This window comes from Pseudochaenichthys georgianus, chromosome 8, assembly GCF_902827115.2.
Source record: "Pseudochaenichthys georgianus chromosome 8, fPseGeo1.2, whole genome shotgun sequence".
Lineage (NCBI taxonomy): Eukaryota > Metazoa > Chordata > Actinopteri > Perciformes > Channichthyidae > Pseudochaenichthys > Pseudochaenichthys georgianus.
In genome coordinates this window covers 28,524,004-28,538,225 of record NC_047510.2, presented here as the reverse complement: position 1 = coordinate 28,538,225, position 14,222 = coordinate 28,524,004, and the positions used below count along the sequence as shown (strand labels likewise).

At 43.2% G+C, this 14,222-nt stretch overlaps 1 protein-coding gene across 2 annotated transcripts; it reads right to left on the bottom strand.

Moving 5' to 3' along the window:
• Positions 1-2,454: 2,454 nt before the first annotated feature.
• On the bottom strand, positions 2,455-11,724 carry LOC139434261 (voltage-dependent T-type calcium channel subunit alpha-1H-like). 2 transcript variants are annotated; one of them, XM_071204087.1, is made up of 5 exons: positions 11,569-11,724; positions 11,222-11,362; positions 10,265-10,439; positions 7,723-7,880; positions 2,455-7,637 (listed from the first exon to the last, which is right to left on the bottom strand). In XM_071204087.1, exons 1-5 carry the CDS (start codon positions 11,635-11,637, stop codon positions 6,390-6,392), a joined length of 1,791 nt encoding a protein of 596 aa, XP_071060188.1. In that variant the 5' UTR covers positions 11,638-11,724; the 3' UTR covers positions 2,455-6,389. The 2 variants fall into 2 exon arrangements, with proteins under 2 accessions (XP_071060188.1, XP_071060189.1); XM_071204088.1 differs by lacking the exons at positions 10,265-10,439; positions 11,222-11,362; positions 11,569-11,724 and adding an exon at positions 8,700-9,287.
• Between the last annotated feature and the right edge of the window lie 2,498 nt (positions 11,725-14,222).

Sequence of the window (14,222 nt, the reverse complement as noted above, 5' to 3'; positions counted from 1 at the left end):
TTGGTTGTTGTTTATGGAAGCACCAGTGAATGAGCCCCATTAACTGAGTTTTAAACATCACTTTAAATGGAAGATCCCCATAGCCCCCACCCACTCGATCGGATCGGTATCGGCCGATACCGATTCCGGCGATCGGCCCCAAAATTGGCGAACGGAGCATCCCTAGCGAAGACCCGTGCATCATGCACACTCCCAGGCCACTTTACCACGACATCCATGAATCGGTACTTGTGATCACAGACGGCCTCGACATTAAGGGAATATTTGCCTTTCCTGTTGATGTAGTCCATGGAGTTGGTAGATGGCTGCTTGATTTCGATGTGGGTTCCGTCCACTGCTCCTAAACATTGTGGAATGCGATGAGCACGATCGAAGCCCTCAACCAGATCCGCGCTCTTGGGCTCAGTAAAAGGCAGCTTGATGTATTTTGGACCAACTGCTGGTTCTGCCTGGTGTTACCCAAAACTTTCTCCTGGTTGCCCTTTTGGTTATTCTCCGCGGTGGATTGAGCAACATGTAGTTCATGTAGTTCTCCATGTCCGAAGGTTGCTGATGGTTGTGGTAGAGGAGCTATAGATGTTTCATTAAAATCTGTATCATGGTCAGTGGCTCCGAATATCGCGGCTCCGTTTCAGCTTCGTGTGGACGAACCGTCTATATGATAAAGAACTTTAGCGTATACAACTGAACACGTCTCTGTGTGGACGGGGCCTTAGTGTCAACATTTCTAAACATAATTAACCCATAAACTATATTGAATACATTTACATATTCACTGTGGCATCATTGGTTAGTTGACAATTTGTTTGAAGCCTTGAGTTTGTAATTTTGGATGGTGCCGTTTTGTTTTGTTTTCACAAGCAGGGACACAAGAGGGGGAAACCTTAAACAACATAGTTTTGGGGGACATAACGTCGCAATAACCTTTCATGAATTGCAAACACACTTTGAAAGGTTACATTTCAAGACGAAAAAACACGGACAACAACTGTTCGCATGGTCATATGCTGTTTTATCTTCTACTTTTACACTTCTGGTAGTAATACACATCAAGCTGTATTGAAGAAAAGAAGAGGAACTATGGAACTCACAACTAAACCATGAACTCATTAGAAAAAAGGTTCACTGACATATTTAAGTTATTCTATGGAACTGGGGATGGCTGCATGGTGAACTGTCAATCAAAAGTATTCCCTGCTTTAACTGTACATCTACACCATATCGAACATGTATTGAAGAAGACTTGAAACTCATTTGGTTACATTTTATTTACGTGTTAAACCAGGTAAAAAGTAGGTCAATTTCCTCAGACTTCTATATAATTGGACTATTGGTGCAACCAGAGGATTTGCCCCCTGCTGGGTACTAGTGAGAATTCAAGTTTGAAGCACTTTTTCATTTACTTGCTGTATTTCAATTTGTTGTTATATCTCCTTACATAACCCCAGATAATGATACATCTGCAATAATGTAATATTGACCGATGCACTGTATGGCCCTGGATGAATAATCGATCATGCTCTACACCAGGGGTGTCCAAACTACGATCTGGGGGCCAAATGCGGCCCGCGGACCATTTTGAATCGGCCCTCAGCAAATAAAAAAAGTATAATGACTTAAAGGTGGGGTACATTTTGGAGAAACCAGCTCGAGTGCGCTAGAATTTGAAAATACACAGCCGGAAGAAATCTGCTACTTCCTTACAGAGCCCCTCCTCCAACACACACAAACGCGCACATGACCAATGAGGGCACGAGATAAGTTTGTGCACAGATGGAAGGCTGACAGGCAGGTAGGCCATCCAGTTACTTTAGCCGGGCCGGCTAAAATGATTGGTCGTGCTTTTTACAGTACTACGGCTTCCACAGATGAAATGTTTTTAATGGATTTTTTGTCAAAGCATTTAAGATATTCATTCCTATCGGGATGTTACTGTAAGAGCATTCCATGGAATATAACAAAAAGTGTATCTCGAGCCGGTTTCTCAAACGTACCTACCCCACCTTTAAGTATAATAAACTTCTGCTTGTCTTATAGTGTACTTCTTAAATATATATGTTCAAATATTACAATATTACATAGTATTCATGTGTTAAGAAGCTCAATTTTCAAATAAATGCAGTACATTAAAGTTGAAAACATGTTCTGACAAATCTAAATTGATTTCAATAACAAATGTACATAACAACCTTGAACTAGACCCTTCATATTTCCTCTTATTATAAGCAATCTGAAGCTTCCGTTTTAAGGAATGAGCTGCTAACAAAATAAATGAAACCCTATGGAGAGCTGTGATGTAGGCAGTTCTTTACTTACAACATATTCAAGTATCAAGAATAATTTACCTACATTGGATTGATTGTTCCAACAGTTTGGACGTCCCTGCTCTACAAAGTAGGAATGAATCAATAATGTGTAAATTAACACAAACAAAAGAAATAAAACAGACATGTATCAGGAATAAAAAAATCTTGTATTTTTTAATTGACAGGGAAACATCCTTCAGGACAACGGTTGGTCATCACACACAATAATCAGCAACGATACAATGTAGAGTCCGACTGTGTGTCGAGCCTTTAAAACTCCTCCCCTGTCCCCTCCCTTCTAATGGAGGGCTTATTATTGCAGACACTCTCCTCTGACAGATAAAACACACCTCCTCCCCTCCTTGTAAGGCTTGGGGGGGTTTGGGGGTGGGGGTGTCTGGGGGCAATCACTTAAGGGTTGTAAAAATAAAGAAAGAAAAACACAAGGCTTCTGATTCGTCAAAGTCAAGTTCTGTCACAGTTTGAACTTTTTGGGAGCCTGAGCAGCTCAGTGTCACCCAGAGAACACGAGTCATCTGTATCCTTATCTCAGGGCGGAGGCTACCCCTACATCAAATATATATATATATATATATCAGTTAATTAGCTTCACCATCACTAGAGTTCTAGCATTTAGAGTATCAGGAGAAAACAGTGAAAAAAGGCTCACCTCAACATTAAATAACGTCGGTTCTGAACAAAAATAGAACCAGCTATGTTTCCATGTCTCTCTAAAAAACTGTATAAAGACAAGCTCTGTCCTCATACAGCAAATAACCACCTATTGCATTGGACACTAAAGAATAGGGTCATTTAATCAGCCCAGTGCAATTAGGTAGTCAATCTACAAATGGAAACATCTGAAAATGCAAATATCAAAATCTCTAAAACATCCAGATGATTCTTTCCCAAAAGATTTTTTTTTTCGTAAATCAGAACATGCAATAGTCAAAACTGTTTCCTCAAAAACAGGATTTAAATACTGAGATCCAAAGATCTGTAAGAACAATTATGCAGTCACTCTACCAAACTGTGTCGATTAATATGGCGATACGCTGTAGATCGGGGTGGTCTGCACTAAGTTAAATAAGAGTGGGACAGAAAGAGGCCGTCTTCAGACTACTTAAAACATCTCATTGCTGACAATCTGTCCAGGAAGAGGACACAAAACAGGACAAAGCGGTTGCACAGTAACAGTGTGATCGACCACATACGGCATTCAAAATCATTTTCAAACCAGGGGACGACCAACTGCGCCATGTACAGGAGGGAGGACAACATCTCAGAACTGGAAGAATAGCGCTATCAAAAGATTAACAAGCTGCGTTCACAAGCAGCAACCTTTTTTTATAACTGTGATTTTATTGTCCGAGAGCTTTTCATTCTGTGTTTGCGAGAAACCAAACTTTATCGAACTTTGAAATGAGGACAACGAAGCACCACGCTGTAGTACACACAGGTCAAGATGTGTCGTAAACTGAAGCTAACATAAACAAGTTTCTTCTTTTTTCTTTTACATGCGTACTGCTTGGGAGATTTAAAGGTGATGCGGATGTTGAAGGAGAAGCGTAATCTGATCTAATGTTTATAAGGGATTTTTTCGACAGCCTTTTAATGCTATGTTCAGCATGATGTCAGCCCATTTGAATCGGACAAATCACCATAACAAGATCTGCCCTTTTATTTAACTGAATTCCCACAAAGATATATGACATTTCAATTAACTCAAAGGCTTAAATACGAGTTTTTACCAATATCAGTCTGCTAATCAATTAAACACAATTTGGTTGCCAATACATATACATTAATACAATTTAAGTATTTGAACAATGGGCCTGTGGTGATGACGGTGCAGCATCAAAGCACTTTGGTTTCCACTCAAATCACTGAGGAGTTGTGCATCTTACATGCTGATCACAAATAAATAAAGACGCCACCCGGCCAGCTGCCTTTAAAAAGAGGAATCAGTAGTAAATGAGTAGTTAACAAGCATGCTTCTTTATGTACCTGTGCCTAACCAGACTGTGCACAAAATAGACTTAAATACATATTGTGCTGTGTCGTAATAAAGGTATGGCTCGGCAGGAAAACAATCACGCACTGGAAGGAAGATGCTGTCCGTTCACACCATAGGGGATGCATGACATGTCGGTATACATATGGTGTTGTCTTGTTACGATCTAATGCGGGAAATAAAATTGAGGGGTGTAAATGAGAGTCCTCCCTTCTGTTTACAGTAACGCCAACATATGGTGGGCTGGAGCTTTTTTAAATAAATCTACAGTACCTAACACTGCTTACAGCCCCACCCAGGGGGCTAGTACCTACAGTAACACTACGGATATAAATACTCTCAATCATAGAAAAATGGGTTTATATCATATAGTAGTTCTACAGTATGTACTAACACGAGTGTGGTTGTTTTTTATGTAGTGGATGTCACTATATTCTCCACAAGTATATATTATTATTGCACTCTGGCTACACATATTTAATAAGTTAGTTTGGTTGTCTTTTGATGCACAGAAACACTAACTGGTGTATCCAGCATGAAAACAGCTGCAGAAGGGGGGGGCTCAGAGACGACTTTTTAAGGATTCTAAAGTGGATAATACTGGATTTTGTTAGTGTTTTAAATGTTCCTTTAGGTAAGAAGTTAGTTGTATACTTTATCTGAACAAATAAATACACTGAAGTAAATAATTTAGTTTGTGTGTTGGATATAATGCTTTACTTCACTACAAGGGAAATACTTTTGAATAAGAGCCACATTTATATTTTGATGCTAGGTCTCAACACAAAATGTCAACGCTGAAAAACCTCTTTAAATGAATTTGGCTTGCATCACTGAGCCCGCCTCTTTAGGACTGTAATTTAGACGTCAAATAAACAGAAATCTGAGACACAGCTACAGAAACACATCCCTGTTCTCTTCTTTCTCTTTTTCAAAAATAGAAAAATAAAATCCCAATCCTCGACCTCAGCTAGCCTGTTGAGAGGAGGGTTGATCTCCCTCGCTTCTCTCCGGATTTTGAAACGGAAAACATACATTCACAAGAGGACAACAGAGGAAAAAACAAGCAACTTGAAATTTAAATTTGTGTGCAAAAAACATTTTAGATCTCTATAAAAATATGTGCATATGGATAGAGCTATTTTTAATCTCACCAAATACAGTATTTTCCTTTATTTACACTGCACAGATACACAAATAAACATACACTACAGCTCTGCCCTGCTTCCCCTCTCTCTCGTTGCAGGCGTAAGAACAACATGGCCGACTTCCATGACAACAGATTTGACGATACTCGCACATAGGAAAACGCAGACACGCTCACACACACACACACACACACACACACACACACACACACACACACACACACACACACACACACACACACACACACACACACACACACACACACACACAAACAAACACACACACACACACACACACACACACACACACACACACACACACACACACACACACACACACACACACACACACACACACACACACACACACACACACACACTTCTGCTCTGATCAATGTGATCGAGGAGCAGAGGAGGGGCAAGCAGAACTTCTGTAGAAAACCTGAAGTTGCATATCCCACAATTCCCCCCCCCCAACGCTCGCATTTCACAAAACCACTTCCTGTGTAAGGTCAGAGGGTGTCAGCCAGACGCTGCTTCCTGATTGGCTCGCGTGGGTGGGGACAGTGTGTCAAAAAAAAACTTTGGCTACGGAGTTAGGTGGCTTTAGTCCTGGTGTGTTTTTAGTATTAGTCCCAAACACACCATGTACAGTGGGTCCTGTTAGACCGGTACAGCCGCCGAGGATCTGCTGTCCTTCAAGCTGCGTCCCGGAAAATAAATCCACCGTGTGTTATTCTAGGACTGTACCAGCGTCTCTGGAAAGAATAAACCTTTTCTAGTCGTCGAAGCAAACAAAATAATCCATCTCCCTCTTCTTTTCTCCCCAGCACCAATCTCTACTGAGAGGACGCGAGGACGCTCTACTCCGACTTCAGAGATTTAGGACCAAATAATTCCTGAAGGCAAAAGCCCAGACGTTCATTGGGCGGTCCTACGATTCTTTGCACTGAATCCCGCACCGCTCCCCAGTCTGTTGTCGAAGGGGGAGGAGCATGTGGCCGTGTCGGCGTCTGACAGGCCGGGAGACAGGCCGCTCATGTATCTGGACTGCGGTTGGTCGAAGGTGAACTGGGGGAGGGGGATGTAGTCCTGCCTCGCAGCGGGGGAGAGGGTCTGCGAGAAAGACATGGGGGCGAGAGGTGCGTGCGGCTGGATGAAGATGTTGGGGCTGATGGGGATGTGTGAGGGCGTGGAGGCGTGAGACGGGGTGTAGGTGTGTGTGGGAGTGGACGCCCGGGACAGAGTCAGAGTGTGTGTTGGCGAGTGTGTTTGCAGCGGCACGTGGATGGGTGTGAGGGGGGTGTGCATCGGGTCGTACGAAGGCGTCCTGCGTCTCAACATCATGCTGCAGTCAGACAGTTTAGGGGGTGAGGCGATTTGGGGGTGTTCCCTCTCTGAAGGCGGGTGGATGGATATACAAGGGGGACTCATCTTCTTCTTCCTGTGGCCGCCCCCGACCGACTGCACCCTCACGGGGAACGCCGGACCGGACCGGGGGGTGAAGTCGCGGTCGTCCCCGGTGATGACGGCCTGCGGGAGGCAGACCTCAATGGAGTGGCGGCGGTGGTCGTCGGGGTAACCGGCCGACAAAGATGGCGGCTCGTCCGTGAAGCCGTGGTTGTCCGCGCTCGACCCCTTCCTGAAGTCCGCCAGCCCCGCCCCGAGGAGGCTGAGCGCGCTCCTGGAGGAGGAGGGAGGCAGCGGAGGGGAGGAGGAGGGAGGCAGCGGGGGGGAGGAGGAGTCGACGTAAGGAGAGAGGGAGTGGCTGCGTCCCACCTTGCCCCCCCCTCCCTCCTCCTCCCTCCACCTCTGGCGGGCAGAGCTGGTGATGTGAGACACCTCCTCGTCCGCCGGGTCGCAGAGGGAGACGCCCGAGGGCTGCCGGGGTCTCCGCAGGCGGGGGGAGGGGGGCGGAGGGAGCAGGAGCGAGGGGGAAGACGGCGGAGGAGGGAGAGGGGAGGACAGGAGAGGGTGAAGAGGAGAGGGGGGAGGGAGGGGGACGGCTGAAGGGGAGCAAGGTGGAAGAGGTGAGGGAGAGGAGGGAGGAGGAGGAGGCAGGGGAGACGGGGAGGACGGGTGAGAAGAGAGGGGAGGCAGGGGAGCAGGGTGGGGTCTCTCCTGTTGCTCATAGCTCTGGCACTCCACATAATCCACTTTCACTGCCACCTGAAACGTGAACAAAGAATCAATACATCTATATGAGCGGTTATATTGCAATATGTGTTTTTGGAAGTATGAAGGAATCCGTCACCTGTCTGCGCAGGGCCCGTGGGGAGGGGCTGGGCGTGGGAGGGGCGATGCGGGGAAGGGTAAGGGTGGGATGTGACCGAGGGTGAACGGGGGAGGCGTCCGGTACCTGCAACAGAGCGCGACCCTCACACGGCTGGGAGTGGACCGACGTCACGGAGCCTGGAGGTGGACACGTACAGATTTAAAATCACAGCCATGATATAAACACATGGACGGAATCACAATGCAAACACATGCATTGTTGCACATGCATAGGCAAACACATTCGGACTGCTTCCTTTTACTTTGGGAGGATTTAAACGTATTTTAACTGGGGCGGGATTACAAAAACACTTTATTTTGATAGGCCTGTTGAGCAACAAGAAGGACAGGGACGTTTTTTGATTTAGCTCATTAACAAAAGCTTCAAATGTGCTGTGAAAATAAAGTGTTTTCTGAAAACAGATTATTAGCTATAATATATATATTATCAGTTCAGTAGCAGAACTATAATTATTAGGGATAGTCACATTTCCTGGATAATATTCTGCATTAGATCCTGGTTACACTAGTAACTAGTGGCACTATTAAGATCGTCATGCCATCCAATAACAGTTACTTAGTGTGCAAAAAGATCATGAATGTAATATATGACCAATGACTGCTGTGAGATTGTGTAACCAGGATCTTAGGCATGTCTGCACACACAGGTCCAGTTCCCCTGTGAGTTCAGATGGAATAACATTGCAGCAAAGTCAGATCTTACACAAGTTCATTTTCATTCTACTTTCAGGCCAAGCTGTGAAGCCACTTGATTCTAAATCCAACACGTTTTAATCCGACAACAGACAAAGCACCACAGGCTTTGATTTCTTAGATGAGTGGTGTGGCTTTGCAGCTTGGCCATTAAGGAAACGGACATTCAGCAGCTGAGCAGATGAGCCTGTGTGAAAGTGGCACAGATTCACATGGAGTCAGCTCATCGGCTGCAGTCAGTACCTTGGGACAGAGTCTGTCCACAGCCGGGCCTCAACATGCCTTTAGATTCTGACTGCAGATCAAACAGCGCTCGTCAGTGCTTTGGGAAATGTTTTCATGAGCATGTTTATTCTGCTTCTTATTGGTCTGTTTTGCCTTAATGACCCAAACAAGACCTCGAGAAAAGCACCATCAATGTCATGTCATATCAAAGTGATTTGTAACTGAATAAAAAAACAAGTCTACAAAGGATGATATAAGGTACCAGGTGGGAGTTACACATGTTGACTATTATTATTGATTATTAAATGTATGTAAATTACAAAATGAATGATTGTAAAAGTATCTACGCTTTTACTAGGACACACTTTACAAGTAAATCATTCAAGTGTTTCAAATTTAAAAAGGTGTGTATCTTACAACAAAATAATAAACATTTTACTTTCCAATGCATCAAAGGTACTACTGTCGTAGAAGATGTATGTTTCAGAACCATTTACAAATGTAAAATAAATATATATATTTCGACATTTGAGTGCAAATGGTTCTCAAATATATTGAAATGCTTGTAAATAGTAATTATCAAACTATCTATGGCATTCCTAACTGTGCTTCCAATCCTTGAATATCATAGTTACCATCCTAATAAAGAGGAATCTTGGTCGGTGCCAACAGCCCTGGACCTTCAATCTGTGCACAATGATAAGGGTCCGGTAACAAAAGCTGTTACTCTATATTATTTGTATTCAGTAGTGTCATAAAATGCTCCAAAAAGTAGGATCGTGGCCTCAAATGCGATGAAAACCCCATGTTCACTGTTCTAACCATCATTTGTCTCACATATAGTTAACAACTACCGTACTTTTCGGACTATAAAGCGCACCTGCATATGAGCCGCAGCAGCTAAATTGTCCGTCTGTCTTGCTCTCGTTCTGTCTCTCGGTTCCACTTTTACTTTGGCGCGCTACCTGTCTCACTCTTTTCCGGCCTCCAGCTTTTCCTGCTGGAGCCCGCCGCTTAAAGGTGGCGGGCGCGGACCGGTCATAGAGCCCATAGTGTTAAAGGTGGTTAATTTTACCTGTCAAATCCATAGATTTAGGAGGTTCCCTAGTGGCCGTTAGCTGGGAAAAAATGGGGGGAAAAGTCGCGGCTTATAGTCCGAAAAGTACGGTAGATATAAGAACTTCTTAAACTTCACTCCTTCGGTAAAAGGACTCTTAAACCATGGCATTGGTCCGATGAGACTGTAGTTTGATTCGTTAGTGAGTTTCAATTTCAGTGTCAGGTCAAACCTCTGATCCACCTCACATTAGATTATAACACTATTTTACAAAACATACATTTTATTTTACATATGTACAAAAAAAGAACAAAAACAAAAAGCGATTACCACATTATACAGCACATCTACAGTATTTGTACAGCATGTGTATATTCTTACAAATAACATAATTGTACGCATTGTGCAAGAAGCTGGTTAAGTGTACTGAGCACGACCCGTGTCTATTGGAGCAATAAACCAGGCTAGAACAAAGAAAAGATAGGTCTTATATTTAAAAGAAATACATTCTTATTAGATAGTTTACCTGAATGCTGGGGCTGGGGGCTGAGCTCTATCTCCTCCAGAGGGAAGGGGGCGCTGGCGGGCTGCACGGGTCTGAACATGTAGCTGTCGTTAGGCAGAGAGTGCATCCTGGATACAGACATCTTCCTTGACGACAGCAGGTCCGGGTCGATGTACTGCACCTCCTCCTCTTCCTCCTGCGGGGGGAGACAGAGACCACTGAGTCCAGCACTGACTGTCTCTGTGCAGGAAACGGACCATTGCAGCATTTACAATGGATGCAGGAAATAGGAGGAGCATTCAGGAACACCTGCAGCCTATGATCATTTCCTGCACCCCTAAATATTACACTCAGTTTCAGGGTTAGTGGAGGCTGTGGTGGAACGTCACTTAGTACATTTGCTATAAGTATTGTACTTACTGGCAGTAACAAAAGAAAAGTAGGTATTTGTGCTTTATCCGAGTGTTTTAAGTAATGCGACTTCAGTCAAAGAAAGAAGGTACATTTTATTTTACCATTTATTTAATATCTAAAATAACGACTTTCTTAGAAATGAATGATTTTTCCAAAAAGATCAGTTAGAAAAAAAAATGCTGTTTTTAGAGTTGATAAATATGAGGTTTTGTTATAAATTATAATAGCCAATAGTTTATGCAATGACAGTTTTTTTATGAGATTTATAGAAAATGTAAAAAAAAAAATCTAAAAAATATGTAATAAGTATTTATTTTACTGATATTGAACAATTGTGATTTTTTTATGATATTTTCTTTCATTTATTTTAGATTTCTCTGCATTGGGTACTCTGATCTAAGTACAATTTCCAGATTATACAATTTACTTAAGTATCATTTCCAGAAGCAGGACTTGAACTTGTTGAGTATTTTTGCAGTGATATTAGCACAGTGTGATATCGGTGCTTTTACTAAACTAAAGGGTAGGAATACTTCTACCCCCCCCGAGTGTACGTCTCCCTACCTCTCCAGGTGAATTTGGACACGGCCCAACGTAGGTTCCTGCCGCGGAGCTGTTGTGGGAAGTTGTGCTTAATTTGCGTTGCCTCTCCATGGCCATCTCCAAGGCGATCTCTGCATCCATCTCTGCGTCCTCTTTAGCTTCCTGCAAAAGTACAAGTTGTTTCCCTTGATTACTACATTGCGTTCCATCCAAAAAAAAGTCAAATAAGTAATGACCAGAATAAAACAAACCAAAAATGTCATCAAACTATGATTTTTTTCAGTATGCGATGACAAATGTACGAATATATATACATATGTTTTGCATTTGGCACACTCTCTTGGTGTAAGCCTCTGTATTTACTGTACCTTGTTGCTTTCCTCCAGATGTTTCATCAGAACAGCCACCACCACATTGACCAGCACAAACTGCGCCATCAGCACAAAAGTGACAAAGTAGATCGGAGAGATCAAAGGCAGGTAGGTAAGGCAGTTTACTTCCTCTGGATGACATTCCCTCAACGTGTCCTTAAAAGACAAGGGGGGAGGTTAGAAAGAAAGGGGGAGAACAAGTGAAACAAACATGATGTGGATATACACTGTTCAATAAACCTGCGGCTATTTGACAAAGCTCTGAAATATTAAAGATCCCATGATGTTTTTCATCAATATGTTACAGCTCTCAGATATATAACATGTCTCTGAAGTGTTTGGCTCCAAACACCAAGCAGATCATTGCAGCATTACCCATAATCCCCTCTGTTTCAGCCCTGTTTCCAAAGTGCTGATTCTCTGTCTGTGACTTTAGATGAAAATAAGGAGCCCCTCCCCACGCCCCTCTGAGAGAGATTTGGTTACAAAGAACACAATGGTGCTCTAGAGGAGATTCAGGTGATAAGTGGGGGGGGTTACCTTGGATGCTGATTGGCTAATGGTTACACACGACAACACATCGTTATGACATCATAAAGTGGCCAAAATCTGATCAGCTCATTTTCAGACAGGTTTTTATAGAAATGGATCAGGACAAAAAGAGAGAATATTTTTTCCTGAAACTTTCAGAGTCTCTTTACAGAGGGGACACATGTTGATGTAGAAGAGACATGAAGAAGAGGGGACACATGTTAATGTAGAAGAGACATGAAGAAGAGGGGACACATGTTGATGTAGAAGAGACATGAAGAAGAGGGGACACATGTTGATGTAGAGGAGACATGAAGAAGAGGGGACACATGTTGATGTAGAAGAGACATGAAGAAGAGGGGACACATGTTGACGTAGAAGAGACATGAAGAAGAGGGGACATATGTTGATGTAGAAGAGACATGAAGAAGAGGGGACACATGTTGATGTAGAAGAGACATGAAGAAGAGGGGACACATGTTGATGTAGAAGAGACATGAAGAAGAGGGGACACATGTTGATGTAGAAGAGACATGAAGAGGAGGGGACACATGTTGATGTAGAAGAGACATGAAGAAGAGGGGACACATGTTGATGTAGAAGAGACATGAAGAAGAGGGGACACATGTTGATGTAGAAGAGACATGAAGAAGAGGGGACACATGTTGATGTAGAAGAGACATGAAGAAGAGGGGACACATGTTGATGTAGAAGAGACATGAAGAAGAGGGGACACATGTTGATGTAGAAGAGACATGAAGAAGAGGGGACACATGTTGATGTAGAAGAGACATGAAGAAGAGGGGACACATGTTGATGTAGAAGAGACATGAAGAAGAGGGGACACATGTTGATGTAGAAGAGACATGAAGAAGAGGGGACACATGTTGATGTAGAAGAGACATGAAGAAGAGGGGACACATGTTGATGTAGAAGAGACATGAAGAAGAGGGGACACATGTTGATGTAGAAGAGACATGAAGAAGAGGGGACACATGTTGATGTAGAAGAGACATGAAGAAGAGGGGACACATGTTGATGTAGAAGAGACATGAAGAAGAGGGGACACATGTTGATGTAGAAGAGACATGAAGAAGAGGGGACACATGTTGATGTAGAAGAGACATGAAGAAGAGGGGACACATGTTGATGTAGAAGAGACATGAAGAAGAGGGGACACATGTTGATGTAGAAGAGACATGAAGAAGAGGGGACACATGTTGATGTAGAAGAGACATGAAGAAGAGGGGACACATGTTGATGTAGAAGAGACATGAAGAAGAGGGGACACATGTTGATGTAGAAGAGACATGAAGAAGAGGGGACACATGTTGATGTAGAAGAGACATGAAGAAGAGGGGACACATGTTGATGTAGAAGAGACATGAAGAAGAGGGGACACATGTTGATGTAGAAGAGACATGAAGAAGAGGGGACACATGTTGATGTAGAAGAGACATGAAGAAGAGGGGACACATGTTGATGTAGAAGAGACATGAAGAAGAGGGGACACATGTTGATGTAGAAGAGACATGAAGAAGAGGGGACACATGTTGATGTAGAAGAGACATGAAGAAGAGGGGACACATGTTGATGTAGAAGAGACATGAAGAAGAGGGGACACATGTTGATGTAGAAGAGACATGAAGAAGAGGGGACACATGTTGATGTAGAAGAGACATGAAGAAGAGGGGACACATGTTGATGTAGAAGAGACATGAAGAAGAGGGGACACATGTTGATGTAGAAGAGACATGAAGAAGAGGGGACACATGTTGATGTAGAAGAGACATGAAGAAGAGGGGACACATGTTGATGTAGAAGAGACATGAAGAAGAGGGGACACATGTTGATGTAGAAGAGACATGAAGAAGAGGGGACACATGTTGATGTAGAAGAGACATGAAGAAGAGGGGACACATGTTGATGTAGAAGAGACATGAAGAAGAGGGGACACATGTTGATGTAGAAGAGACATGAAGAAGAGGGGACACATGTTGATGTAGAAGAGACATGAAGAAGAGGGGACACATGTTGATGTAGAAGAGACATGAAGAAGAGGGGACACATGTTGATGTAGAAGAGACATGAAGAAGAGGGGACACATGTTGATGTAGAAG